This window comes from Pagrus major, chromosome 21 (assembly GCF_040436345.1).
Source record: "Pagrus major chromosome 21, Pma_NU_1.0".
NCBI lineage: Eukaryota > Metazoa > Chordata > Actinopteri > Spariformes > Sparidae > Pagrus > Pagrus major.
The window spans coordinates 2340306-2366309 of NC_133235.1; the positions used below are offsets into that span (position 1 = coordinate 2340306).

The 26004-nt window shown below is 42.2% G+C and overlaps 1 protein-coding gene across 1 annotated transcript in view; it reads left to right on the forward strand.

The window, feature by feature from the left end:
• The window catches only part of chd7 (chromodomain helicase DNA binding protein 7), an 83251-nt gene that overhangs the window by 40609 nt on the left and 16638 nt on the right, over nucleotides 1-26004 (forward strand). The window contains exons 5-26 of the mRNA XM_073490562.1: nucleotides 4400-4544; nucleotides 5409-5534; nucleotides 7044-7109; nucleotides 8239-8294; nucleotides 9205-9319; nucleotides 9792-9875; nucleotides 9983-10120; nucleotides 10853-10974; nucleotides 12767-13010; nucleotides 15206-15382; nucleotides 15659-15802; nucleotides 15886-15984; nucleotides 16087-16282; nucleotides 16392-16602; nucleotides 17275-17470; nucleotides 17788-17955; nucleotides 18184-18363; nucleotides 18501-18611; nucleotides 19734-19945; nucleotides 21891-22090; nucleotides 22865-23024; nucleotides 25071-25160. Of these exons, the coding sequence (XP_073346663.1) occupies nucleotides 4400-4544; nucleotides 5409-5534; nucleotides 7044-7109; nucleotides 8239-8294; nucleotides 9205-9319; nucleotides 9792-9875; nucleotides 9983-10120; nucleotides 10853-10974; nucleotides 12767-13010; nucleotides 15206-15382; nucleotides 15659-15802; nucleotides 15886-15984; nucleotides 16087-16282; nucleotides 16392-16602; nucleotides 17275-17470; nucleotides 17788-17955; nucleotides 18184-18363; nucleotides 18501-18611; nucleotides 19734-19945; nucleotides 21891-22090; nucleotides 22865-23024; nucleotides 25071-25160 (3240 nt within the window). The remainder of the gene's footprint in view (nucleotides 1-4399; nucleotides 4545-5408; nucleotides 5535-7043; nucleotides 7110-8238; nucleotides 8295-9204; nucleotides 9320-9791; nucleotides 9876-9982; nucleotides 10121-10852; nucleotides 10975-12766; nucleotides 13011-15205; nucleotides 15383-15658; nucleotides 15803-15885; nucleotides 15985-16086; nucleotides 16283-16391; nucleotides 16603-17274; nucleotides 17471-17787; nucleotides 17956-18183; nucleotides 18364-18500; nucleotides 18612-19733; nucleotides 19946-21890; nucleotides 22091-22864; nucleotides 23025-25070; nucleotides 25161-26004) is intronic.

A 26004-nucleotide genomic window follows, 5' to 3' on the forward strand; every position in this document is an offset into this window, starting at 1 on the left:
ATAACCCAGCACTCAGCTGCCACACCCTTCCGTGTGTGTGTGTGTGTGTGTGTGTGTGTGTGTGTGTGTGTGTGTGTGTGTGAGAGACACACAAAGAAGCCACACATGCATGCAGGCACCTGGCTTTGTCTGCAGATGTGTGTGCAAGTACAGCACTTTTTGAACACATGCAGGAGGTGTGTGTTGCCTTCTGGCCACTGGTGTTGGTTTTTTGTTGCCATTGGTCGAGTGTGTGCACGGGGGCTCGGTGGTATGACTCATCACGTAAGCAGGTGTCCCTTACACCCCACCCTCCCCTGTTGTTTTCTTTTTTGGTCTTCCTCTTTATCCCCTTTTCCTTTCTCTTCCCATATTTTTCTCCACGGCTCTGCTTCCGGCCCCTGCCACCACCTATCTGAAAGGAGCATCATCTCCTCTCACTTGCACTGACACACAAACAGTGTACCACAAATGGACAGCTTGATGTGTCAGTGCTAGGTTATAAGCTCATGAATATAGAGCAGAGGGAATGACACATTGAGGATGTAGGGGGGGGAGCTTATGTGTACACCTGGGCAGGACTAGCTTTATAAGGAAAAGTCAAATCGGTGGCACACACTGCCTACTTGTGTACTGCATTGACCTCTGTGTTGCTAAACTTGTTGTGTGTCCACACAGGCAGCTTTGCTGCTGCAGCACGGCTATTACCAGCTCCATCTTTTTTCATGGAGTTTGCCTTTGCTGATTATCAATAAAAATGATATGATTTTCCTTTACCCCCATTGAAAGCGCGAGCAAACGGGATGGAGAAGAGAGGGAGGGATAGAAAAAGAATGCACAGGGGGGGAAAAAACTGCCATTCACCTGTTGTGTGTTTTCTCTTCATGTCTGTAACATATTCTACAGATACATTTACAGACATTCATACAGATGGTATGATGTCTATGACTGTCTACAGGTCATTTTTAGGTCTATTTTTGTTGAGGACTGTGAACTTGTTAGCAGTAGTTGCCTATTTGTAAATTTTTGGACTCATCTTTGTGTCCACCATTCATTCTCTTTTTGCTACGTTTTTGGTCTCTGCCAACTCCAGAGGAAAATATCTGTCTCTTTAGCTGCTAAATGTTCACCTGTGAGTCGCTACCTGTGTCTGTCTGCTGTTTGGTGCTGAGCAGATAGTGTTCAGTGTGTTTTTGAAGTTTTTTCTGTGAAAACCGCTGCCTGCTGTGGCTGTAAACAACGCTATGAGAGCATTGAGAATGAACCAAAACCATTAGGTGAACTCAAGCTGCAGATTCCGGTGGTAATTCTCTTTAGATTCATTACTACGAGCAACCTCTGTCACATTGTTACATTGTTTTCACACTGGCATTAGATAGATTATTATGAAAATATCAATTTGGAGCCGCTCGGAGTTGATTCATTCACACGTCTTAAGCATTTTGGGAAGCTAGAAAATAAAAGGAAAGATAGTTGGAAAAGAGTTGTCAAGTTGAAATGGTAAAGGGGAGGAGAAATGTGAGGCCATGAAGAAGCTAGTAGGAAGAGAGGGGAGAGGGCAGCTCTGTGTGTGTGTGTGTGTGTGTGTGTGTGTGTGTGTGTGTGTGTGTGTGTGTGTGTGTGTGTGTGTGTGTGTGTGTGTGTGTGTGTGTGTGTGTGTGTGTGTGTGTGTGTGTGTGTGTGTGTGTGTGTGTGTGTGTGTGTGTGTGTGTGTGTGTGTGTGTGTGGCCAGATGGCTCCAGCGTGTGGCGACCAGCCAGAGGAACAGGTGCAGGTCACATGACCAGCCGTTACCACGGAGATGGTGATTGCTCTTGGCGTGAGGATGAAAGGAGAAGGGCCCCAGGGACAGATAGGGAGGGGGCGAGCGAGCAAGCTGGAGGGAAGGATGGAGAGAGGCACAGAGCACGAGAGAGAGGCTGAGCGACATAGGCTCAGAGTGAGAGAGAGAGATCCAGGCATACAGTACTGCAGAGGGCAACATGGGGGAAGAGGTAAAACACACGAGCTCAGACGAGGAAAAGAACACAGCACACATACAACTGTTGTACATCCGGTTGTATCCTAAGTTAGTAGAGCACATTATTGTCTCCTTACAGCCTTAATATATCATTATATGATGTTTTTTTAAAGAATCAACATTTTGTAAACGGTATAGTTGGGTTGGGATAGCCCGTTCCATCTGGGATCCAGTTCCAGGTTTGCAAAATGCCAAGATTTGCAAAGCTCCAATGCTAACAAATCTCTTCCTTAATCTCTGTTATCTTTTTTAAGGGAAGTGTAGTGTACAAAACATTCAGGTAGCAACTTCTCATTTGTAGCTGACCATCATTTTCGCCTGTTTGAGTGACATCACTGGTGGCTTAGCTTAAGCTGTTCAGTGTTAATTCCCCAAGTAGCCTATATAGGTAACCAAAGGCCTTTACAAATCTTTTCTGTTGTCTGGTTTATGACTTCACTGAAAGCAGGTGTGTTTACTTCACAGGGCAAACACCACTCTCTATTGTAACACCACTGTTTTGCTATTTTCATTGTATTAGACAAATGAAGAGGTCTCAGATAGAAGATGTTGAAAGTAGAAGGTGGAAAAGTAAGATGCTGGACAGACACCCTGGGTTCTGTGTTGACGCTTTTTTGGTTTTTATTCTTTTACTTGCTAGGTCGGGTAAGTGGGTCAGAAGTTTTCTTGCTCGTAGCCAATTTTTTTACTTTACAATAATGAATGTCATTCTTTTTCACCATGAGTAAATATTACCTGAAATCAGATTAATCTTATTTTTTGAGCACTGACAATGGCTCATGTCCTCTGCAACATAGCTAGTTCAATTCCAGCAGATGACTTTTGTTGCTTGTCATATCTCCCTTGTTTCCTGCCTGCCGTTGCCTTCAAAATAGAGGTTAAAAAAATGCAACAAAAAAATTGTTCCCAAAAGTGGGCAGAGAACAGTGGAGAATAAAGCAAAACCTGTCTCAATGGCTACTTCTATGCTAGGTTTATATCAGTTGAGACAGTGGAAAGCAGCTCCAGACATGGGCGTAAGAAGCATTTCAAATGAGGGCAGGAGAATTTAACCGAATCTTTGTGTATTTGTATAAAGTGTATTTGTTGTATCATGTATTCTGGTGTATTTTAACTGAAGTGCCCCAGATCACATACTTGATTATATTAAAAAGCTGCATTTATGTAAATGGATTCAATGACTAATTTACCATAGCTTAAAAAGCTTATTAATTGAAGATGACAGTGAATTGAACTGCGAGGCACTAAGATAAAAGCTCCACAGTGTCCACAGAATGAAGTTTTGATTGCAATATATCAACATAAATGATGCAATGAGACTTTGTTTTAAAATTAAAAACATTTAATTAATGAGTACTAGTTTTATATTAAAAGTTAAATAGCATTTAATTCCCATGTATTGAAACATTATTTTAAAATTAGATATATTTAATTGATGAGAAACGGTTTTATTTTAAAGTTAAATTGTATTTAATTCCCATCAAATGATTAACACACAGTTAGAAAATAGCACATTGGATAACTCATTCTTGTCTCTTTTGTAGTCTGATTAAACATTAGCGTTACATTCATTGTGGCCATCTGAGCCCCCTCCCTCTCTCTGGATGTACATCGGACAATCAGGTCACCCAGGCGGGTGTGTACACTGGAGAACCGGCACTCGGCCATGCGTGGGTCCAACTGATCTCCCTGCCTCTTGTCCAGTGGATGACCAGGGCCACTAAAATCTGTCAGTGTATCTTATCTTATCAACTTAATAGTTACGTATTGTGGCCTTTTGGTATTTGGAGCAAGTAGTATTAAAATGTAAGGCGACCCTTGTTATTGGATCAACATGTACTGACAGAGACTGTGTGAGGCTGACGGGGGGTGCTGGTGCTGGGTAGCCTCTTGCTTCTTTCTGTGGTGTGCTGCGCCAGTCACAAATAGAGCCTGCTCCTTTCTTTTATTCCATGCCAGAGATTACAGGAAGCCTGGGGGCCTTTCAACCCCTCCCCCTCCTCTCTCTGGGGCCTCTCTCTTTCTGTCCCCCTCTCCCTCTGCCTGTCTCTCTCTCACTGCCCCCCCTCCTCTCTGGGCCTGTATCTGTCTATCTCCCTCCCTCCACCCCTTGCAGTCTTTCATCATATTAACCCCCTGAGTGCCAGAGCCTTAGGCACACTAATGATTTCTAAATGGATAAATCAAACATGGCGACTGCCCTGGGACAGACAAGCACGTGCGCGCGCACACACACACACACACACACACTGTCACACACACACACCCTTTCTCTCTCACACACACACATACACAAATGCCTTATAGTATGTAAACTGTAAAAGAGGAAATGCTATCTGGTATTCTGTTGTTTTTTTAGTGAATATTAAGTTTTTTTCCTTCTCTTTTCTCTTCCTACAGCAGTAAGAAGGTTGAGGCTGAGGGCGGGGCTAGCATTGCTAAGAAGGATCCCAAGAGGAAGAGAGAGTCCTCTGTAAGCGATGAGGTGGAGGTGAAGTCTCCACCCCCCTCACCTCCTGAAGATGAAGATGATGATGGTGTACAGGTATGAGCTGCATATAAGAAAAGAGGTAGTTGTGAAGCTTGATTCAGTTTAAAGAAAAAAATTATCAAAACTTTGATAATATTGTGTTGGAGCAGAGTAGCCTCGTAGACAGACCAACCAGACAGGTCCCACTGCCAGATTCACCTGATGCACCATCAGTAACTTTTCAGCTACTTCATGCTTTTTTGTATTTATACAGTTTAAGTGTTTTAGCAGCATGTAATTTAGCAGGAAGTGTCTGCATGAAAATGTTTACTTTTATAATTGCTGGTTTTGTAAGAAAGGTGCTTTTTGGAGGAACAAGCAAAACGCCATTGTATCCCTACTCAAACAGATCTGTTTTTAATTTAATTATGTGGGCCATGTGAACAGACTAGCATCTGGCTATTAACTGCATAAAGACTTGTGGCTCTTATTCAAACAGGAAAGCACCTCAGCAGCAGTCCTCTGTAGCCTGCTCACTACAACCTGCTGCAGCACTTTTTTTTCCTGTTATTTTGCCAACATTTTTAGCTAAAAAAATTGGGTGATGTTTTCTTCAAAGTCAATATGGATAACACACTGCACCATATGGAGCAGAATAATGAAAATGAAGTTTGTTTCTTAGAAGAGGACAGCCTGGTGAATGATAAGCATACACAGTCCTGTAGTTTCCTCTGATTCTAATAAAGTCTATTATAATATGCAGTATGATATTAAGTGTCACTACACATTTATACATAATACAATTTCTTTATGAGTGAAGTGACAAGGATATGGTTACAAGTCGTCCACATGCCGTGCTCAGAATTTCTGTAAGGGTTACAAACTAGCTAACTACTAACAGAGCGAATGAACAAAATATCTCCACCTCTCTGCCAACAGAAGCGTCGTTCCAGCCGTCAGGTGAAGAGAAAGAGGTACACAGAGGATCTGGAGTTCAGGATTTCAGAGGACGATGACAGCGCCAACGACTCACCAGCACCTAAGTCCCCATCATCACACCAACAGGTATAGCTGGGTTTCTGTTATTGGTTTAGCTGTAATAATTGTGTATGGCCAAAGTTCAACATTAAAGATTTTAAGACATGGTAGAATTGAATAATATTATGTTTACAGAAAGAAGCCCTAAATTTGTCCATCAGATTTTGCCAAACGGCTCATACTGATGTTCATCTCTGATAGGGTGTCACGATTATCTGTTTCCACAATTCATTTTGATTCTTGCTTTAGAAATGTTCTTTTTTCTACACTGACAATTGTGCCGTTGTTAGACTTGCATCTGGATCTGTAAAAATCAACAGATCATTGTTTTTATGTCCTGACAGCTGTAATTTACATTTTCAAAGTCTTCTTTAAAAGGATAGAGGTATTTTACAACAACAACTTGACTTTATCCTGGTGGCTTTTTTGTAGGTTAGGGTTAGAGAAGTTTAAATAATATTCACCAAAAATAAAAAGTAGTACAACAAAAAATGCCACCAGTATTGTATCGGTGATACAATCATAACAAAAGATGGAATTCAGCTTTTTTCTCAAATCTGTCCAGAGGAAACCCTCTTGCCAAACAAATCAATAAAGGTTATCCGAAAAATAAATTATACACAACCTCTGGTACCAGTTAGTTGATGGCCTTGGTGCACACAAAACCAGATGTTTGGAAGTGAAGCTGCAGGCTACCAGTAAGTAGGCAGGGGTGGAAAGAATCATACTTTTGATTTTGATGAGTGATTGCCATCGGGCTTTATTTTTGATTTTCAAATTAGGGGTTAAATTGTGACACACCTGATCTCTAAATCACCTGTGGTTACATCGGGCTGGATTGTTTTGAGAACTGAGGTACCTTGACCTTCTAAACTATTTTGTGTTTATTTCTGCCTGCAGACATTTCCTCCTGTTAATTGTATCCTTAATATTTCCTCAATAAAATTTCTACATAACTTACTGTATCACGATATATATGAATGTGACAATATAAAAGTACTGAAGTAAAAACGGTAAATGGTAGTGGTGTACCTTTCATTTTGTTTCTGCCCTTGGTTGCCTCACCTTAGTTATAGTTGTTGTCCTCACATTTTTCAAGTCTGATTAAATTAATACCTTTTTGGCACCAACTGAAATGTGTCTGTAACACTAATCAAACATGGTCAAGACCAGAGGCTGGCATCAAATTTCTGGTCAGATTTAGTTTGGTGTTCTGCAATATAAAAATATTAAAAGAAAATTTAAGTTGATACAGTCTGATTTACCAGCATTTTGCTTTGTCCATTGACATCCAATGATGATGAAAATGCAAAACAATATAAAAACAACTGATTAATAAACATATATGGTTGCATTTAGAAGAATGTTAGTAAATAAAGGACGGCCCTTTATGTCACCTGATCATTTCCATTGTCACTTTTACCAGAAGAGTGTCAGTCGTGCTTGTGCTCAGGTTTTATAAAGGCACATTCAGTGTCAGTCACTGGATCAGGCTGCACGAAGCTCCAACACTTTACTTGTTCTGTGTGTTTCCAGGATGTGGCTGAGGCTGAGGGGCCTGTTGTGGAGAAGATCATGGGCATGCGCCCTGCAAAGAAGCAGGTGAGACACACACACACACACACACACACACACACACACACACTAACACACACACACACACACCCCACTGACACAGAGACATACACACACAAGGACACACTGGCCCGAGTCATGGTTTACGTCATCTGATTAGCCGCTCCACAGCTGGCCTAAACAGATTATACACACACACACACACACACACACACACACACAGCTCAGACAGCGTGTATTCACTTGGTAAGCTGAGACAAGAGTTCTTGTTTTTCCATTATGAGTGTGTGCTTGGAGCTCTGAGAATGCAAGAGGGTGTGTGTGTATGTGTGTGTACCCGGCTTTGTTTTTGACGGCTCGTCTAAAAAAAGCTTATCCATGAGCCAACACATGCACGCACATATCGTCTCTAGCCAACTTTCCTTTGCTAGCCAGCTGCCGATGGGTTACCCCCCACGTACCACACACACACACAAATCCATTCACAGTTGACCCTGGGCTTGGCAAACAGCCAAAACCACAATGCTAGCTATGCCAGCTACCAACTTCGCGTTTTGTGTGTGTGTGTGTGTGTGTGTGTGTGTGTGTGTGTGTGTGTGTGTGTGTGTGTGTGTGTGTGTGTGTGTGTGTGTGTGTGTGTGTGTGTGTGTGTGTGTTCGTGTTCATGGCATTACTGTAGTAGTATGGTGGAGGGTGTGTGTTGCAGTAGTAATGGTAAATGGAAGTGGACAGCTAAGCTTTAAAGAGCTACTGTTTGTTTATTTCCCCATTCACACAATATGACTGTTAATCTGTTTCTAGATTTAAAGTCGAATTTGTTCATACACCCCCTCCCAAAATAAAATAATAAATAAATGTAAATGTTTTTTAAAATGTATACTGTCTCCTGAACCTTCATTCACATTTGGCCTGTATGTGGTAGCTGAACCAACAGGCTGCCGAGCTCTGAATCAAACAATAGTTTCCTTCGCTGTGAGGAAGTCAAGCAGAGATTCAGTGTTGGCTGACATGTCAGTGTGAAACTGGTATTCAGGCTCCTTCTGTGCCACTTCACTAATTCAACAACATGTTGCATAACAATCACAAGCCACTTCTGCTCTTTCACCATACAATTGCTATATTTGCAGTGATTACGAACCTTTTTTTTCCTTTTCAGCTGGAGTCAGGGAATGAAGTGGAGGTGGAGGAGTTCTACGTCAAGTTCAAGGGCTTGTGAGTAACACGCCAGGTTTTTTCTTTCCTCTCCGCCTCTTTTGTCTTTCACAGCAGGGCATCCTCTTCTTTCAGATTTATTTTCAACACACACACCATGCTATATGTGGATCCATATGTATGGAAAGCTCAGTTTATTGAACCTGAAAGCCGTCTTCACTTTGTTTTACCATGAGATGATTCATTGATCTGTCCTGTAGATCCACTCTTACATCACTAACACTGTGTTATTAGTACAGCCACATCCTGTCATATTGCTAAACACATGTGGAATTTTTGTGCAGCTTTAACTGTAGAAGTCATTTATTCAGCTTGCACACATCTCATTTTTGTGTCCCCAGAGATTCCAATGAGTTGAAGTGTGGACGGCACGAAAAGGCCTTTAGCAAATGAGTTTTAAGCTTCATGTCAAATACACAAATTTGACCACATGACTTGCAAATAAATGTGTGCTTACATTCTTAACATATCTGAGAAACCAGGGCGTTAGCTTGAAGTCTCAACAAAGTCTACTAGCTCTTTTTATAAAGAGGATGATTATCATTCAATGGTACAAATGAACATATAAGGCAAAACTTTGACCTGCTGACATTTTGTGAGACCTCAAGTCTTAAAATGACTTTAGACACACTCTTGAGAGTTTGATTCACTATCTAGTAGAGGGACCTGTAGACAGTAGTGCACTAGATCTGGACTATGAAGTGCTTCTTAAATGTTTTTGCAACAGCCTTATTTTGAAAGCAGCCTGATATTGCACATAACACAGTCTTTAGATTACTGAAAACCAACATTTACCTCCAGTAAAGAATGATGACCTGTGTTGAGTCTTTTGTAGCATTTCCTCCAAGCACTTCTGTGCTCCCTGGCTTTGCTATGTGTGATATGATTCACTGTGTTTCTTGTGTCACAGTTCGTACCTCCACTGTCGCTGGGCAGATCTGGAGGAGCTGGAGAAGGACAAGAGAATACACCAAAAGGTCAAGAGGTTTAGGGCCAAGCAACAACTCAACAGCTTCATAACTGAGGTGAGCCCTGACATCTACACTACAATTAGTCCACTACTACTCACCTTGCACAGCTCTGTAACTACATACAAGGGTCAAACCAGCTGACCAGCAGTAATTGTTCTGGATTTAAAACCGCTCACAGCAGGTGTGAAAATCTTTCTCATGCTATAAGCAAACATTTATAGACATGTGTTTCTAGTCTTATTTATCGTCTTACTAAATTTGATTCATAACAGCTTAACTGACAATAAATGTCACACTGACTAAGCATTCCGCATAGTTCAGCAACTTCAACCTTCTGGATCAGGAAAAGGAAAAAGTAGACGAATTGAAAACCACAGTCATGGAAAACACACATAACCCTTCTTTTTCGGTCATACGATGTGAACATAAAACCCTCTGGCCTCACCCTCAGAAGTGCAGTAAGCCAACTTATCGTAAAACCTTCTCCGTGCTTCTGACACTAGAACTCCACTTTGTTTCTCTCCAGATGGATGATGAGCCTTTTAACCCAGACTATGTGGAGGTTGACCGTGTCCTGGACGTCTCAGAGAGCACAGATGAAAATGGAGAGGTGCTTTGATCTCTTCCGGTCATCTTTCATGGGTTTGAGCCTCTCCTTCTCCACACCCACTCACCAAACCCTCCCTCCTATTTCTGTGTGTGTCGGTTTGTGTGCAGACGGTGACGTTATATTTGGTGAAATGGTGCAGTCTGCCTTACGAAGACTCCACCTGGGAGCTGAAGGCCGACATCGACCAGTCCAAGATAGAAGAATACGAACACATCGCAGCACGCACACCCAACACTAAGAGAGTGGCAAGTAGCTCCGCACGTGTTTGTCTGTCTGTGAATACTTGGTTGCAATCTGTCTCCCAGTAGGCAGTTGTGTGCATGTGTGTGTTTGTGTGTGTTGGCCTGCTGCCCGCTCCTTCCTCTTCCAGATTTACAGCTCCCTTAACTGCTCTCCACAGGGCCACGTTTTTGTGGTCTTACCGATTCTCTCTCACACACACACACAAGCGCTGCTCTTGTGGCCCGGCCAAACCACTAACAGTGTGTTTAATGCTGAACAGAAGCAGCTGACTGGCTGTGGTCATTCCATTCATCACTCCCTTCTCCCCCTGTGTCCATCTATTTAACTACTGCCTACTGTTTCTCCTTAAGGACCATCTTAGAAATGCTCCATCATGCAGAGGCAGGATTTGGATTTTTCTGATTTATCTTGAGAGATTTTTATTTTATCCCTTGCTAGCAGTGTGGCTTCATTAAGACCTCCGCAACATTTGGGCCATTTGTGACAGTGATTCATCTTCCCAGGAGGGTGAATCCAGATGACTTATTGGTCAAAAATTCAGCCTGTCAGCGGTTTAATGCATTACAAGACTCCTTGAAAACTAAACCACAGAGTCAAGAGTTTTTCATGTGGAACAACATGTGGCTGGCATTTGAAATCTTTCAGTAATCGACATCCTTAACACTAATGATTAGATCAGGATTGATAAGCCTCACTGTCATTTGATAAGCCCTAATGGTATTATTTGTGTCTAGGATCGGCCTCCAGCAGCTGACTGGAAAAAGCTGGAAGGCTCCAGGGATTACAGGAACGGCAACGCACTCAGGGAATACCAGCTGGAAGGCCTCAACTGGCTAACCTTCAATTGGTACAACTCGTAAGTCACCATTAACTATATTTTATTAGAATGAGTCCCTAACTGCTGCTGCCAGCCTGAACATGAGACAGCACCTCATTTAATAGTCTTAAGTGGACATTAAGTGGCCCTGTAGTGTAGCGTGGTTTAAGTTTTCCCACTGGTGCCATCCCTTCAGGAAATGTATGCTCCGATAGTACAAACCGCTTCATTCATCAGCAGAAAAAGAAGATTTGACTCCATGTACATGTGCATTTTCCATTTGTTTTGCTTGCATGTGGCCCAAATCTCCCTGTTTGTGGGTCAATGAAAAGGATCTGATCAAACTTCTGAATTTGACAAGTTGCTTTTCCAGCAAGTATTTTCCAACTCATCTCGCACATTTTTTTGCATCAGATCACTGGAGTGGAAAAGGGACCACCTTTTTTTAAAAAGCAACCTTAATAAATCAAAAGGGAAAAACTGCTTGGATCGTGGAAGTAGATTGATGTAGTCATGTTAAAGTCTTATTAAGATGTAAGATTACATCAGGGCCACTGTGGGGAGTTGTCTTTGCTAAATGCATGGATTAAAGTTCTCCGTCGCTACGACGGATTTCCGTCATTCAAACTTAACAGAGGTGACTTGTGAGATCAATGTAGATCGGAGGAGAACTGTTGGCTGATTTTTATTGACAGATTGTCACACTCTACAGCCAATTGTATTGTTAACAGCGTGTGCGCGCCTGACCAATGACAGTGTAGTGACCCACACAGGGCGGGATCTCAACACGGAGCGGCGCTAAAGTTTAGCTGCTTACCTAGCAAGGACTCGTCGCGCTGCTACGTTATCAATTGAGTTTAGTCAGCACGTGAGAACTCGTCTGACACGGAGAGTCTCCTGTTGTGTGCTACATGTGTGAAATAACAACTATAGTCTGGACTTTGTCTGCAGTGTATCTGTGTAAACGGCTTCATTCAGCGTCTCTCCCTCCCCTCTGGCACCGTGAGTTACCATGGTTACAGGAACGCCCTGAAACTTTATAATAATGATCAATAAGAAGTTTTTGGTTAGTTTGACTGTACAAAATCATGAATGTTGCCTGATTGTAGCTCAATGCTTAAATCTTGTATTATAACATATAGAACAAAGCCTCAGAGCTTCTTTGATTATTAACAGTATGTTAGTGATGACAGAAAGGTGATAACTCGCCATCAGACTGACAAGGCTGCAAAAGTTGCTGTTTGTATGATGTATTTTTCTGTTAAACGATAAGAGGCCCACTTTAAACAATATTATTAATAATAATAATTAATGATAATGATGATGAGAAGAAGAAGTAGAAAAATAGCGTACTGAAAAGTTCTGTAGATGGTTGATTATTTGAAAGAGTAAAACTTGAGAGAAGCTTGGCAAAAAAAAGGCACAGATTGATTTCATAGATTGAAAATTACATTGAAAAGACAAAAAACATTTCAAGTGTGAATAGAACAGCTGTTCAGATCATCCTCCTGTAAAACACTGTTGGTCAAATGTTTACACTTGATGTCTGCATTAGAGAACATGGTGTGGGGTGAGGCTGTAAATCTTTTTTTTAAATTTTTTTAGCACGTGTCAAGTAAAATGCCCTGTAACATGTTTCACAAATTACAAATTGGGAATATGACTTGGCTACAGCTCGAAAAAACATTTCAGTCAAAAGATTTTTTTTTTTTGCTTTAATCCATGTAAATGGCACGTGGGCATTTACCCATTCAGTGACACTGAAATACAAATCATGTAAAATGCAGTCTGCCTGTTTTCAGCCTCTCATTCTCTCATTTGTTCTCCACAGACGTAACTGTATCTTGGCCGATGAGATGGGTCTAGGAAAGACCATCCAGTCCATTACATTCCTCTATGAGATTTACATGAAGGGCATTGAGGGGCCATTCCTGGTCATTGCCCCACTCTCCACCATCCCCAACTGGGAGAGGGAGTTCAGGACCTGGACCGAGCTCAATGCGGTCGTCTACCACGGCAGCCAGGCCAGCCGCAAGACCATCCAGGCCTACGAGATGTACTACAGGGAGGCACAGGTAAATGGGACAAGACGGGCCTGCTAGCTGTCCTTATATGAGATGATGTAGAGTTCCGCGGGTTTTAGTGTCCTAAAACTTGGAAAAAAGTAAGAGTTTTTACGTTTCTGGTTCCCTTGTCTTGAAGTCAGTTGTTTTTTTAAATGGGTTTTCAATCAGATTCCCGAAATAAGGTCCAACTTTCCAACTTATACACCGATAAATTTATAGTAAAGTCTGTATATATAAGGGTGACAAAGTCGTGTGACCGCGTTCTCGTTCATCTAAAGCTAAAGCCAAATGTTAGCTTTCTCAGGCTTTTCGTCAACGGAACCAAGGCTGGGTTAGCATACACAAGTACATCATTCCTGCAGAACTCTATTAGCTGGTGTTGCTTTAAAAATGAATATTATAGTTACAGTGTAAATGAGGAGATGATCAATAGTATAATAGTTGTCGCTGAAAACCCTAATAAGGTTCACACGGCTATAAGCGTGCAAATGGAGCTGATCGATTTCCAATGTAGTGACACACTCGAGGCAAAGTACGACTCTGTGGGTGCTGCACAGTTCCAACTTTTCATCCCCGAAGCGATGCCCCGACTCCGCCTACAAGCTGCCCAAATGCTTTTCTCTGTGATGGTGATGAACAACACATCACACAGGAGTCGTCTCACTGATGCACACCTTCACTCCTGAGAGTTTCCACAGCTCAGAACCCCAAACATTGATAAACTTATTAAACTTAAATAATTTGTTATAATATCTGAAAAAACTTGGTCAATTTAAGTCTGTTTGTTGATAAATATTGACCCTGTTCTGCCCTCGACGTAGACCCAGTTTTTAATTTTGGCCCCCCTGGATTAGAGCTACCAGAACACATCTGTAGGGGATGTTGCCAACTTAAGAATGTCTTATCCAGGCTTTCTCTATAACTGAATTTACTGTTATCCACTTTTTTTTTCTCTTTTTTTTTAATTCAAAAAAGTTGCCTGGTTAACATCAATCAGTAGGTTTTTTTTTTGCATTTCTGCAGCCTACATGGTAGCTTAACCTAAATAGTGCCAACAGGAGCTTGTCAAGTTTACATTAGAAATAGACCAGGGAGCCAGAACTGAAACCTAATGGTTGGCTGTGGGCCAAAAGCAAATGCCTGTCGTGTTATATACTTAAGATGCAAAATGGTACTAGGACCCCAAGTTTCTTAAAATAACTGAGCATGGCGAGTAGAGTGACACATTGCACAGGAAGTCAGAGTATGAATATGATAATTGTTTAGGGATCCTTCATATTTAAAGAGCATTTTCACAAAATATTAAAAAAAACACAAGTATTATCATTTGTAAAACTTTTCTTTTTTGTTAAGCTATAAATATCTAGTGGGCCAACTCATGAAATATACTGAAGACCCAAACAGAATGTGGCTTGTTGTCACACTTGCTGTACATCCTCTCAGCAGCTGAATGAGAAACAAACCAGTATGTGGATGATGTAGCTGCACAGTAGACTGAAGAAATGAGATGCTGCTGGGAGACAGTCAGCAGATCTGAACACCTCCTCATCCAGCTGGGGATTGACAGTGCTCCTCTGCTGTATAAGCTCTTTACAGTCCTCTAGCTGTAAGCCATATACTGTAAGCTCTTATTGTACAATGCTGCTAACATCTTTCAGTGTAACCCTGCAACAGCAAGTCTGTGAAGAAAATAAGCCGTAGTAGCAGTGCCCTTGTTAGCTGCTTGTTTCTAATCCAGGCTGAAGTAATCCTCAAGGTTGCAATGGACATTATGTCCTTTTGTCCTGGACTGCCTGCTTCTCTACAAAGAGAAAGGACATACAACAGCTACATGGTGTCTCCGTCTACATTGTTTATTTCTGCTATGTCTTAAAGATTTTGATAATAAGGTGATGTGGTGTATTTGACCTGGTTTGAATAAAGAAAAGGGGCTCACTTCCTGAGGTGAACATATCATAGCACTATAGATGGCAGTACTGCCATTTTGGGTCTCCATTTCTTAGCTACAGCTTTTTCTCATAAATGTATGGAGCTGTTGTGGCCCACAATCAATGCCTTTTTACTTTTGGCCTAAAAGTACAAACTGTCTCTGACTCCATCATCTTACACTGTGGATCTGTGAGGAAAACAAAGACATCTTGGATTATTCTTACTGACCTTCATTCTCTTCCTCTGTCTTTGTCTTTCTCTCTTCGTGCCTGCAGGGTAAGATAATTAAGGGAGTGTATCGGTTCCATGCGGTCATAACAACCTTTGAGATGATTCTGACCGACTGTCCAGAGCTTCGCAGCGTGCCATGGCGCTGTGTGGTGATAGACGAGGCCCACCGCCTCAAAAACCGAAACTGCAAACTACTGGAAGGACTCAAGATGATGGACATGGTGAGTGGTGCTCAAGGCTTTTAAAAGCCTAAAATTAGAGTTTATGGTATGTTTGCAGTTTCTTGACACACTGAGTACAGTTTGATGCAAATAAACATGTTTTATTTAGCAGGAGTTTGTAGTTCTTCAGAGATCTTATAGAGAGTCGGACCTTGCCTAGTATCTGTGCCATGTTATTACAATCTCTCTCTTTAGAGGGTTAAAGTTCTGAAGACATCCTGCTTTCCATTTTAGAGACTCTAAATATATCTTTCCTTTCTCTCCCTCCACCTGCAGGAGCACAAAGTTCTGTTGACAGGAACTCCTCTCCAGAACACGGTGGAGGAGCTCTTCAGCTTACTCAACTTCCTGGAGCCTGAGCGGTTCCCATCTGAACAGACTTTCATGACTGAATTTGGAGACTTAAAGACTGAAGAACAGGTAAATGGGAGACTCATCTGTGTCATCTAACATGTAAGTTTAATTCCACACAGAATTAAGTGTTAACATTGCGTCTGTCTCAGGTTCAAAAACTGCAAGGCATTCTGAAGCCCATGATGTTGAGACGACTGAAGGAGGATGTGGAGAAGAACCTGGCCCCTAAAGAAGAGACCATCATTGAGGTAGGACTGACGTCATGTCCCATCGTCCTGTGTGTAGTGCTGGTTCAGGAAATGAAAAATAACTGGATCATCTGTTGTTGTTGTTGTTGTTGTTGTTGTCAGGTGGAGCTGACCAACATCCAGAAGAAATACTATCGGGCCATTCTGGAGAAGAATTTCACCTTCCTGTCCAAAGGAGGCACAGGAGGAGGAGGAGGAGGCGGAGGAGGAGGAGGAGGCGGAGGATCCAGTGTCCCAAACCTCCTCAACACCATGATGGAGCTGAGGAAATGCTGCAACCACCCCTACCTCATTAATGGTATACACACACTTCCAAAATTAGATAATAAAGTATAATGTTTCTACAAACCTTTAATGTTCCAAATTCATTTGGTTTCCTGATGTTTGAATTGTTTTTTCTCACCCAGGAGCGGAGGAGAAGATCGCAGAGGAGTTTAGGGACTCCCACGGGACAGACGTAGCGGATATGGCTCTCCAAGCCATGATCCAGGCCGCTGGCAAGCTGGTGCTCATTGACAAGCTGCTGCCCAAACTGAAGGCTGGCGGACACAGAGTCCTGGTGTTCAGTCAGATGGTCCGCTGTCTGGACATCCTGGAGGACTACCTCATCCAGAAACGGTGAGAGGAGAAGACATCACTACACCTCTTGAGGTGTGGTGATGTTTACATGATGTGTAACATGAATGGCACAGCTGCCCAGTGCACACTCAAGCTACAACCTGAAATGAGATAAGATCATGATGTTTGTGCCAAAGTTGCTCAGTGTAGATTAATGATTATTTTCATTGTTGATTAATCTTGCAATCATTTTCTCAAGTAATCAATTATTTGTTTGGTCTGTAAAATGCCAGAAAATTGTGAAAAATGTCCACAAGATGCTGAATGTCTTATTCTGTCCACAACCTAAAGATATCCAGTTAAAATAAATAATAAATTCACACTTAAAAAGAATTTAAAAAATACTCAAACTGATTGATTGTCAAAATGGTTGATTCATTTAGTAAATGTGAGTGTACATGTTAAAAATACAAATTTACTTAGCAGCAGAAGTTGTGCATCATTGATTGACACATGTCAGACACACTGAATTAAAAGCTCCAGATACTAAACGTGACACACCTTATTTCACAGCTACTTTAAACAAATATTTCAAATTATATAGTTAATAATAATTTATATGAATTATTAATTCGGACAATGAGACATTTCAAGTTTTCACATCTCTCCTACAGTGTTGAAACATTATGTTACTGACAGTCATTCACACCTGTGTAACCGCTCTGTGTCCAGATATCCCTATGAACGTATTGACGGCAGAGTTCGTGGAAACCTGCGGCAGGCAGCCATCGACCGCTTCTCCAGACCAGATTCAGATCGCTTTGTCTTCCTGCTGTGTACGAGAGCTGGAGGACTGGGCATCAACCTGACTGCAGCAGATACCTGCATCATCTTTGACTCTGACTGGAATCCTCAGAACGACCTGCAGGTACAGACCCCACCACGCTTTGTCAGCAGTGTTTTTGGCGTATAATGATTCAAGTAGTACTTACAGGACATTTGATTCACTACAGCATGTCACTATTGAGGCCATTGTACTATAGCGTCCCTACCAGTTTTAGGGTGGAAGCCCTGGAGCGGGGACTGTGTGCTGGATGAACTCTGCTAGCTGCATTTAGCTCTGGTTCACTGGGCCGTATCATTAGTCCTGTGCTTTAACTCACATCTCCAGCTAAATGTAGCCCTTTCGACTGAACAGATAAGTAAATGAAATGTGTCTGACTGTCCGAATGCATCCTTCTCCAGGCTCAGGCCAGGTGTCATCGTATTGGCCAGTCCAAGGCCGTCAAGATCTACCGTCTGATCACCAGGAACAGCTATGAGAGGGAGATGTTTGACAAGGCCAGTCTGAAGCTGGGGCTCGACAAGGCTGTCCTGCAGAGCATGAGTGGACGAGAGAACGCCAACAGCGGGGTGAGTCTTCATGGTTAACACAAACACAATGTTGTCAGACCCCTCTTTGGGTACATCCCCGATCCCTTTTGTTAGTGCGACCACAGGGCATCCAGACCCACAATCAGGGAGATTATCTTACACAACATAAAGCATTGATGATTGCTCTGACATGTTTTCAGTCAGTATTTGTATACTCACAGCACAAAATATTTGTCATGGAATCAAATGTTTTTGCTTCTGGTCCAGGTCCAACAGTTGTCCAAAAAGGAGATCGAGGACCTTCTAAGAAAGGGAGCGTACGGAGCTCTGATGGATGAGGAAGACGAAGGCTCCAAATTCTGTGAGGAAGACATCGACCAGATCCTCCAGAGACGAACACACACCATCACCATTGAGTCTGAGGGCAAGGGCTCCACCTTTGCTAAGGTACAAATGTTACTCTAAGAACTTCTCCTTTACTCACTTAATGTCTGTTCAAATTGTATTTAAAGTCTTGAATGTGTGTCAAAATGATCTTTGAACAAGTGGAATCACCAGACCCCTGTGTTTGCCTTCGTTTGCAGGCCAGTTTTGTTGCAACAGGTAACCGCACAGACATTTCTCTTGAGGATCCAGACTTCTGGCAGAAATGGGCCAAGAAGGCTGAGCTGGACCTGGATGCCATCAATGGACGGGTACTAGATACGCGCGCGCACACACGCATGCACACACACACACACACACACACACACCACATGTACAATTGCACGTTCATAATATAAACACCTGTATAATAATATAATATAACTTAAAAACCCTCCACAAAACAAACACAGAAGATGATGCTGCCATAGAGAGAGAACAGGGGAGGAGTAGCGGTGGTAATTAGTCATCACTATCACCACAAGTTTAGGAGGAGGAAAGTGAGACAGACTGAGAGAGAGACAGAATATCATGAGGGAAGGAGAGAGAGAGAGATTAATATTGACAGTTGGGAATCTCCTCTCTTCCTTAATTACCCATGTTTCCCTGCTCTCGTGTGTGTGTTTGAGCGAGAGAGAGTAAGCTGCTTAGCTCCACTTAACAGCGCAGATGCCTGGAGGGTACAGAGATATCACTTAGGCTAGTGCTCACACACACACACACACACACACCCAAGCTCAGTCTCATTCTTACACACACACTGAGCACTCTGCTAACAGGCATCTTTATATTTTTGCGTTCCTTCCCTCCATATTTGTTCACTTTTTTCATGAGTATATTCAGCCCTCCTGATTTCTTTATCGCTCCTCTCCCTCACTGCCTCTCTTCTGGAGGGCCCTTCACTGGAACACTTAATCCAGCTCGACGGGTGAAAACACGGCCTCTCCCCTGGGATTTCTTATTGTGTGACATTAAAATGGAAATGACTGCAGCGCTCTGTAATAATTGTGGAACTAACTACTGCCCTGTTTGCGCATATGAATAGGGTTGCAAGGGGGAAAAAATCAAATTAATTGAACAAAAATGTAATTCATTAGACAAAATAATTAATGCCAGTTTCTGTTTGAGCTGGGCACCAATTTTCTCAGCATCAGGGTTTAAACATGGGGCCAGATATCCAATTAATCACATTTTGTATACAGAGAGTCAGAATATACAAGAAACAAATGGACCAGTTTACTGGAGTAAAGCAGAAGGTGCTTTGCATAGTGTTGTTGAAGGCCATCTCTAATTGAACCCAGGTTCTTAGTAAATAGGAAAACAGCTTTCAGAATAAAATACCATCGTAGACCATAAAAGTATGCTGACTAACGTTTTCATTGAATCTGTCTCAGAACACACTGGTGATTGACACGCCGAGGGTGAGGAAGCAGACGCGGCACTACAGCAGCGTCAAAGAGGACGAGATGCTGGAGTTCTCTGAGCTGGAGAGTGACGACGACGAGCCAAGCAAACCCTCCTCCAAACCACGACGACCCCAAGACAAAGCCCAGGGTTACCCCCGATCTGAGTGCTTCAGAGTGGAGAAGAACCTGCTGGTCTATGGGTCAGTCACATATTCATGTTTTCTGCTAATGTTGACCACTGGCTTATTTACAAAAAAAAGTTATGCAATAATTAAATTCAGACTCAAACTACCGTTATCAAAAGTTTCTAAATATCGATACGTATCAATACTGAAAATTTGAAATGCTTTCAAGACTCATTTTTTGCAGTATTGTCAGAGTTGACAGATGCACTGCTGCAGTGCCTACATAGCCCCCTGTTATTAACACATAGTGCAGAAGCCTGCTTATATTTATCTTTTAATGACTAGACACAGATTTTGGACAGTTTAAACAAACAATATATAATGTGTTAATTAATTAGCTTAAGAGATGCAGGTATTGTTACCATCGGGTCGAGCCAATCTGGCCTATTTCCATTCTTTATTCTAAGCTGTGTGTGTGTGTGTGTGTGTGTGTGTGTGTGTGTGTGTGTGTGTGTGTGAATAGATACAGACATGGAGTGATAGAGTACACACGAATCTTTGCTCTCAAGGCCATCAGCACCTAGCTACTAATTTTGGTGGATGGATAGATACTTTACACACACACTTCTGTATAAAACAAATTCAGCTGAAATTCACTCTTTAGGCACCTATGTTTTTCCATTTGAAAATAAATAAAATAGATATATTACTGTGACAGAACGTCTGCAGACCTCTACGTGAACACAATACCAGCCTTTACAGTCACAGAGATGAGTTCTTTCTACTGCACACAGAAAGGCAAATTGACACACTTACCACAGATAGTGATGATCGGGTGAGCCCGTCCATTTTCATGGCTGACTTGGCGTGACTGTGTGTGTGCGCGTGTGTGTAAGAACGAATAGTGGTGGTGAGATGTCAGCGTTGTTATTGTTACAGTCTAGTCTCGTGGCCCGAGGCTGTAGGACACAAAAACACACTGTCTGACTGGCCTCCTCTCTGCTCAGTGCTCTGTTGTCTTTTCCCATCATCCATCACTCTCTCGCTCTCTCTCACTCACTCACTCACTCACACACACAAACACACACACACACACACTCTCATCCTCGTCCACCACTCTACACTGTCTGAAATCATTCAGAGTAAGACTGGTTCACATGGTTCAGTGAAGACTGGGAAGCAGTAGTGTAATAATTTTAGTGGAGAACAAGACAGTGTTGCTGAGATGCTGCCCACCACATCCGCTCACTCTCTGGAAGTGGTTGGGGGAGTTGGGCTTTGATCCGTGAAACACACAGAGGGATGCATGGGTGGCACTAGTTAGGACCACAGTAATGGTTAGATCAACAGGCTGGTATATTGTATAATGAGAGCCTGGCATGCACCAGTGTTTGTGTTTGTGAGATGTCTTCACTGCAAGACAATTTACAAAGTAAAGTAGCACAGAAACAAACTGTCTCGTTTGGTTAGTATTTGAAAGCATCTGAAGACAATGGACATTTTAGTGAAGAAAATGTTTAAGTTGTGGGATGAGTGATATGGCCTTAACATAATGCTGTATCAAGAGAAATAATGTATTTCTTGATATTTGAAAATCTCATCTAAAACGCTTCATAAATACTCGGATTGGCAACAAAATCAAATAACACATTATTTTTGACCGAATACCTCCATCGATATTGTGACAGGTTTGTAGGGCTGATAATTTGTCCATTATATCAAGAACATTAAAGTGTTATATTGCAATTTCTTTCTTTTATTTTTTTCTTTAAAATGTGCTTGTCAGTCATCAGTTAATTCAGCATATGATACACAGTGTTGACATGGAGTGATCTACTAGTTTTTGCTTCAGTATTTATGTTCCCTTGATTAAACATCAAATTTACACTTCAGCACAGAGTACGTTAGTTTGGAGAGATTTTCTAGAGGGAGAACGCTGTGTACTGTTAAACAAATGTGTAACATTATGTTTGAGGCTGACGGGGTCGCCCCTTCCTGTTTTCTTAATGTCTGTCTATAGGTGGGGTAGGTGGAGTGACATCCTGGCTCATGGTCGCTTCAAGCGCCCCCTGAAGGAGGCTGACGTGGAAACAATCTGCCGAGCCCTCCTGGCCTACTGCCTGCTACATTACCGTGGTGATGAGAACATCAAGAGCTTCATCTGGGACCTGATTGCCCCGACTGAAGACGGGACCACCAAGACACTGACAAACCACTCTGGTAAAACACAAACACCCTCATGTATACCCGATTACACTAAAGACACACCTTATATATTCTATGAGCATTGTAACGTATAATCACTAACACTACCTGGGACTGTACCAACAGAACATGTTAAATTTACGTAACTTGATTTGAGAATCTGAAAAGTAATGGACTAATTAATTAGTGATATTAATCTTAATTTTAATATATTAACTTGCTATTATATTAAATCAGGTCGCCTTGCGGGGGTATAAGTGGCAATTAGAGAAATAGGGTCCAGTATTCGAGGGAATTTGAAAGTAAACAATTACTGTGATGCACAGCTTCAGTGAGATGATCACACAGGAGCTGGACACTGTACACTGGACTGCCTGCCTCTCTTCTTGATGCTTTTTAGAGGAATCAAAGTTGTCAAATGTGTAACATAAGAAGCTGCACAAAGACCTTGCCAATATAAATGCTGGTTAAACAAGAGTTGATTCTGACCAGACATTTAATTCCATCTTTGGGTCCTTGACATCTTCTAACACTCTGTACTACCTCAGGAACAGGTGAGGTTCAGTTCCAGGCTGTGCTGCCTCACTTAGATAACTGAAGCCAGCAAAGTTTTGAATTCCTTTTTAAGATGCTGTACAAGATGACAAAATGTAAAAATGTCCCTGGAAATGTTTGATTAGGGTTTGCACCTGTTTTCTGTAGAAGCACCTGACCATCACCTCTCTCTCTCTCTCTCCCTCTCCCTCTCCCTCTCCCTCTCCCTCTCCCTCCCTCCCTCCCTCCCCCCAGGTCTCTCTACCCCAGTCCCTCGAGGCAGGAAGGGCAAGAAGGGGAAGCCCCAGGCCCCACCTCCACAGACTCCACGAGCTGATTGGCTGCACAGCTGCAACCCCGACCACTTGCTGCAAGAGGATAGCTACAAGAGACACCTGAAACATCACTGTAACAAGTAAGACCTTCTTATTCACACACACACACTCACCTGAAACGTGGTATCTAGTGGCTAACAAGTTGCTTTTATACATTTTAGGGGCCATTAACAGTTTATTGGTTAAATTAGTGATCACATGCAGGAAATCAAGGAATTCATGGACACCAAACTAATGTGACTATAAAACCCAGACATGGATAGAAGTGTCAGGAGTGATGGTTTCTGAGTCTGACAATCAGACACAGCAGTCTCCCCATCTTTATCCACGCACGCACGCACGCACGCACGCACACACACACACACACACACACACACACACACACACACACACACACACACACACTGGTTTGCTTTGTGGTCAGTGCTCCTATCAGGGAGATTTGCTTCCTTGCCCTCCTTTCCTTATGAGGGGGAAGTTTCTGGCTGGCTGGCTGGCTGGCTGGCTGGCTATGTGCCAGGCCAGGTGCTAGGCAGGCAGACCTGTTGGAAGTGGGTGAAAGACGCACACACACACACACACACACACACACACACACACACACACACACACACTTGGGGGTGATTATGTTGTGCCATCTGCTAGGCTGGAGCACAGTGTTGTGTGGCTAATCAGGCCTGGCACATTGATGGATGAGCACACACAGCCTGCCAACAAACACACACACATACTGCAACTTGCGATGCCACTGATGCATAAACACACACACTGCAGGATGAGTTGCAAATGACTGTCTTTATACCCTCACTCAACCCCTCCTCTGTGCTGCCTCTCCAAACTTTGTTTCCCCCCGTCCAGCACAGCTCTCTGTCTTTTCAGTTCTTCTCCTCTCTGCTCCTTCCACTCATCTCCTCCTCCTAATCCCCAACTCTCCCCCTCGCTCTTCTACTCCAAACGCCGTTATTGGCATTAAATCCTGGTGACAAATGTTTACAGTGGAGCAGATCACCCAGATAGCAGCAGTTCTAATGTCAGGAGATCAAATCTTATTCTGACTATGAAAGTCTGTGATTTGTATCCAGAGAAGATGACCATCGACAGTGTTTCTGACACCGTAGTAGACCATTCTGAGTAACAGTAATGACTAGTATTTCAACAAGGCTGGGCAATATATTGATTTTATATTATTATGATAACAAAGTGATTTATTATTTTAAATTGAGCAGACTGTTCTACTCGTTCCAATACTTTACCCACTTATTCATTATATACGCATTACTGCTAATTATTTATCAAAAATCTTGTAGTTAATATTTTGTCAAAGTTCGAATGACCACCCCTGCAATCTTGTCAAAATATCAATATCCAGGTATTTAGTCCACAATATTGTGATTGTGTCCATCTCACCCAGCCCCGTTTCAACAGAACAAAACCTTTGGACTATTTCAATCTGAAGGGTTTTACATCAGAATCCTGTTCAGCACCTTTCATTCCTGACTCCTAGTATATTCTCCAGTAGAATAAGTCCAGTGTCAATATTTCCACCCTGGTAATGAAGATATGATGTAAGAAGTATTTTACAAACAACAGGAACACAGCAGAATATATATTCCAGTGTGTTTTTACAAATGAATTGCATTAGATGGTTGACATAATCCTGTCACCTCTCTCAGCTGTCCTGTCAGTAAAACCTTAACGGACAAAAAATACTTAGAGGTGGCCTGGGTCAGTGTAACCTTCACAACTGAAACAATTAGTCAATCAACAGAAGATAATTCCGCTACAATGAATGTAATTGATAAATCATCCAAGACATTTATGGAGCAACAATACCAGATAGTTTTTTATAATGCTGAATCTTTGTCTTCATCTTTGGGTCTTTGACTGCTGCTCAGACAAAACAAACACGTTGTCACATCTCTGGGAATCTTTGACAGGCATCTGATTTCTGATTTCTAATAGAGTACATTTTTAATTGATTACAGACAAAAATAGTTTGATTGTATTCAGTTAATTCATAAAGAAAATTATTAATAATTGTCGCCCTGGTAATGTTTTGTCTGTGTTGAAATAAATTAGCCAAATCTTCCAAAGGACAGTGTAACTAACATTATTTTGTCTTGCAGGGTGCTGCTGAGGGTGAGGATGCTGTATTATCTGCGACAGGAAGTCATTGGCGACCAGGCTGAGCGCATACTGGAAGGAGCCGACTCCAGGTTAGTAACTTTCTGTCTTCATTTATCGTCTTTTTAACCAAATCTTCCCACCGTACAGAGGGCTGATTCCAGCAGTCCTTTTATTGTTAGATAAATGATAATCATAAACTCATAATGGTTGCCCTCTGACTTTTTCTGGTGATAATTTGAAACATCCTTAAATGTCCATAGGTTTAGCAAGCCGACTCCAAACCACCAGAAGCCACATCAACACCCTGTGTATTTGAGAGTGTTTGCAGTCAAGGCTTTCATGTATTGGATGCATCATGAAAGAGAGTTGAGACATGGATATTTAGATGAACGTGTGATTAATTATTACTGGGGTGTATTTCTGTCTGTTCTAGTGGCCTCTTTGGCAGAGTTCTTCCTATTCTCACAGATACAACACACACTTACTTTATCAGGGGAAAATTAGCTTTTTATCACAAATGTGACCCAGTTAGGTTTTTAACATTCTGACGAGACACTGATTACTAGCTTGTAGTTGGAAGCATTAGAGTGCAGGTTGTTGAAAGTGAAAGTTAACTGTACTGCTCACCTTGACTGTTTTTCTCATTGTGACAAATCCCTCACGCTTCCTCCTTCATTTACTCTGTCACACCACACTTTTCTTGCCATCTGCCCATCACTCCCTCTCCCTCTCTCTCTGCAGTGTACTTTAGACTCTTATCATGTCCCATCCCCCTCTCATCATCCTTTCACCCAGATGTGGATGCATTTATAATGTGGAGCACGTGCTCTTCATGTTGATCTCTCCCACTGCCTCCCCTCCCCTCTCTCTCCCTCCCCCCTGTGTGTGTGTGTGTGTGTGTGTGTGTGTGTGTGTGTGTGTGTGTGTGTGTGT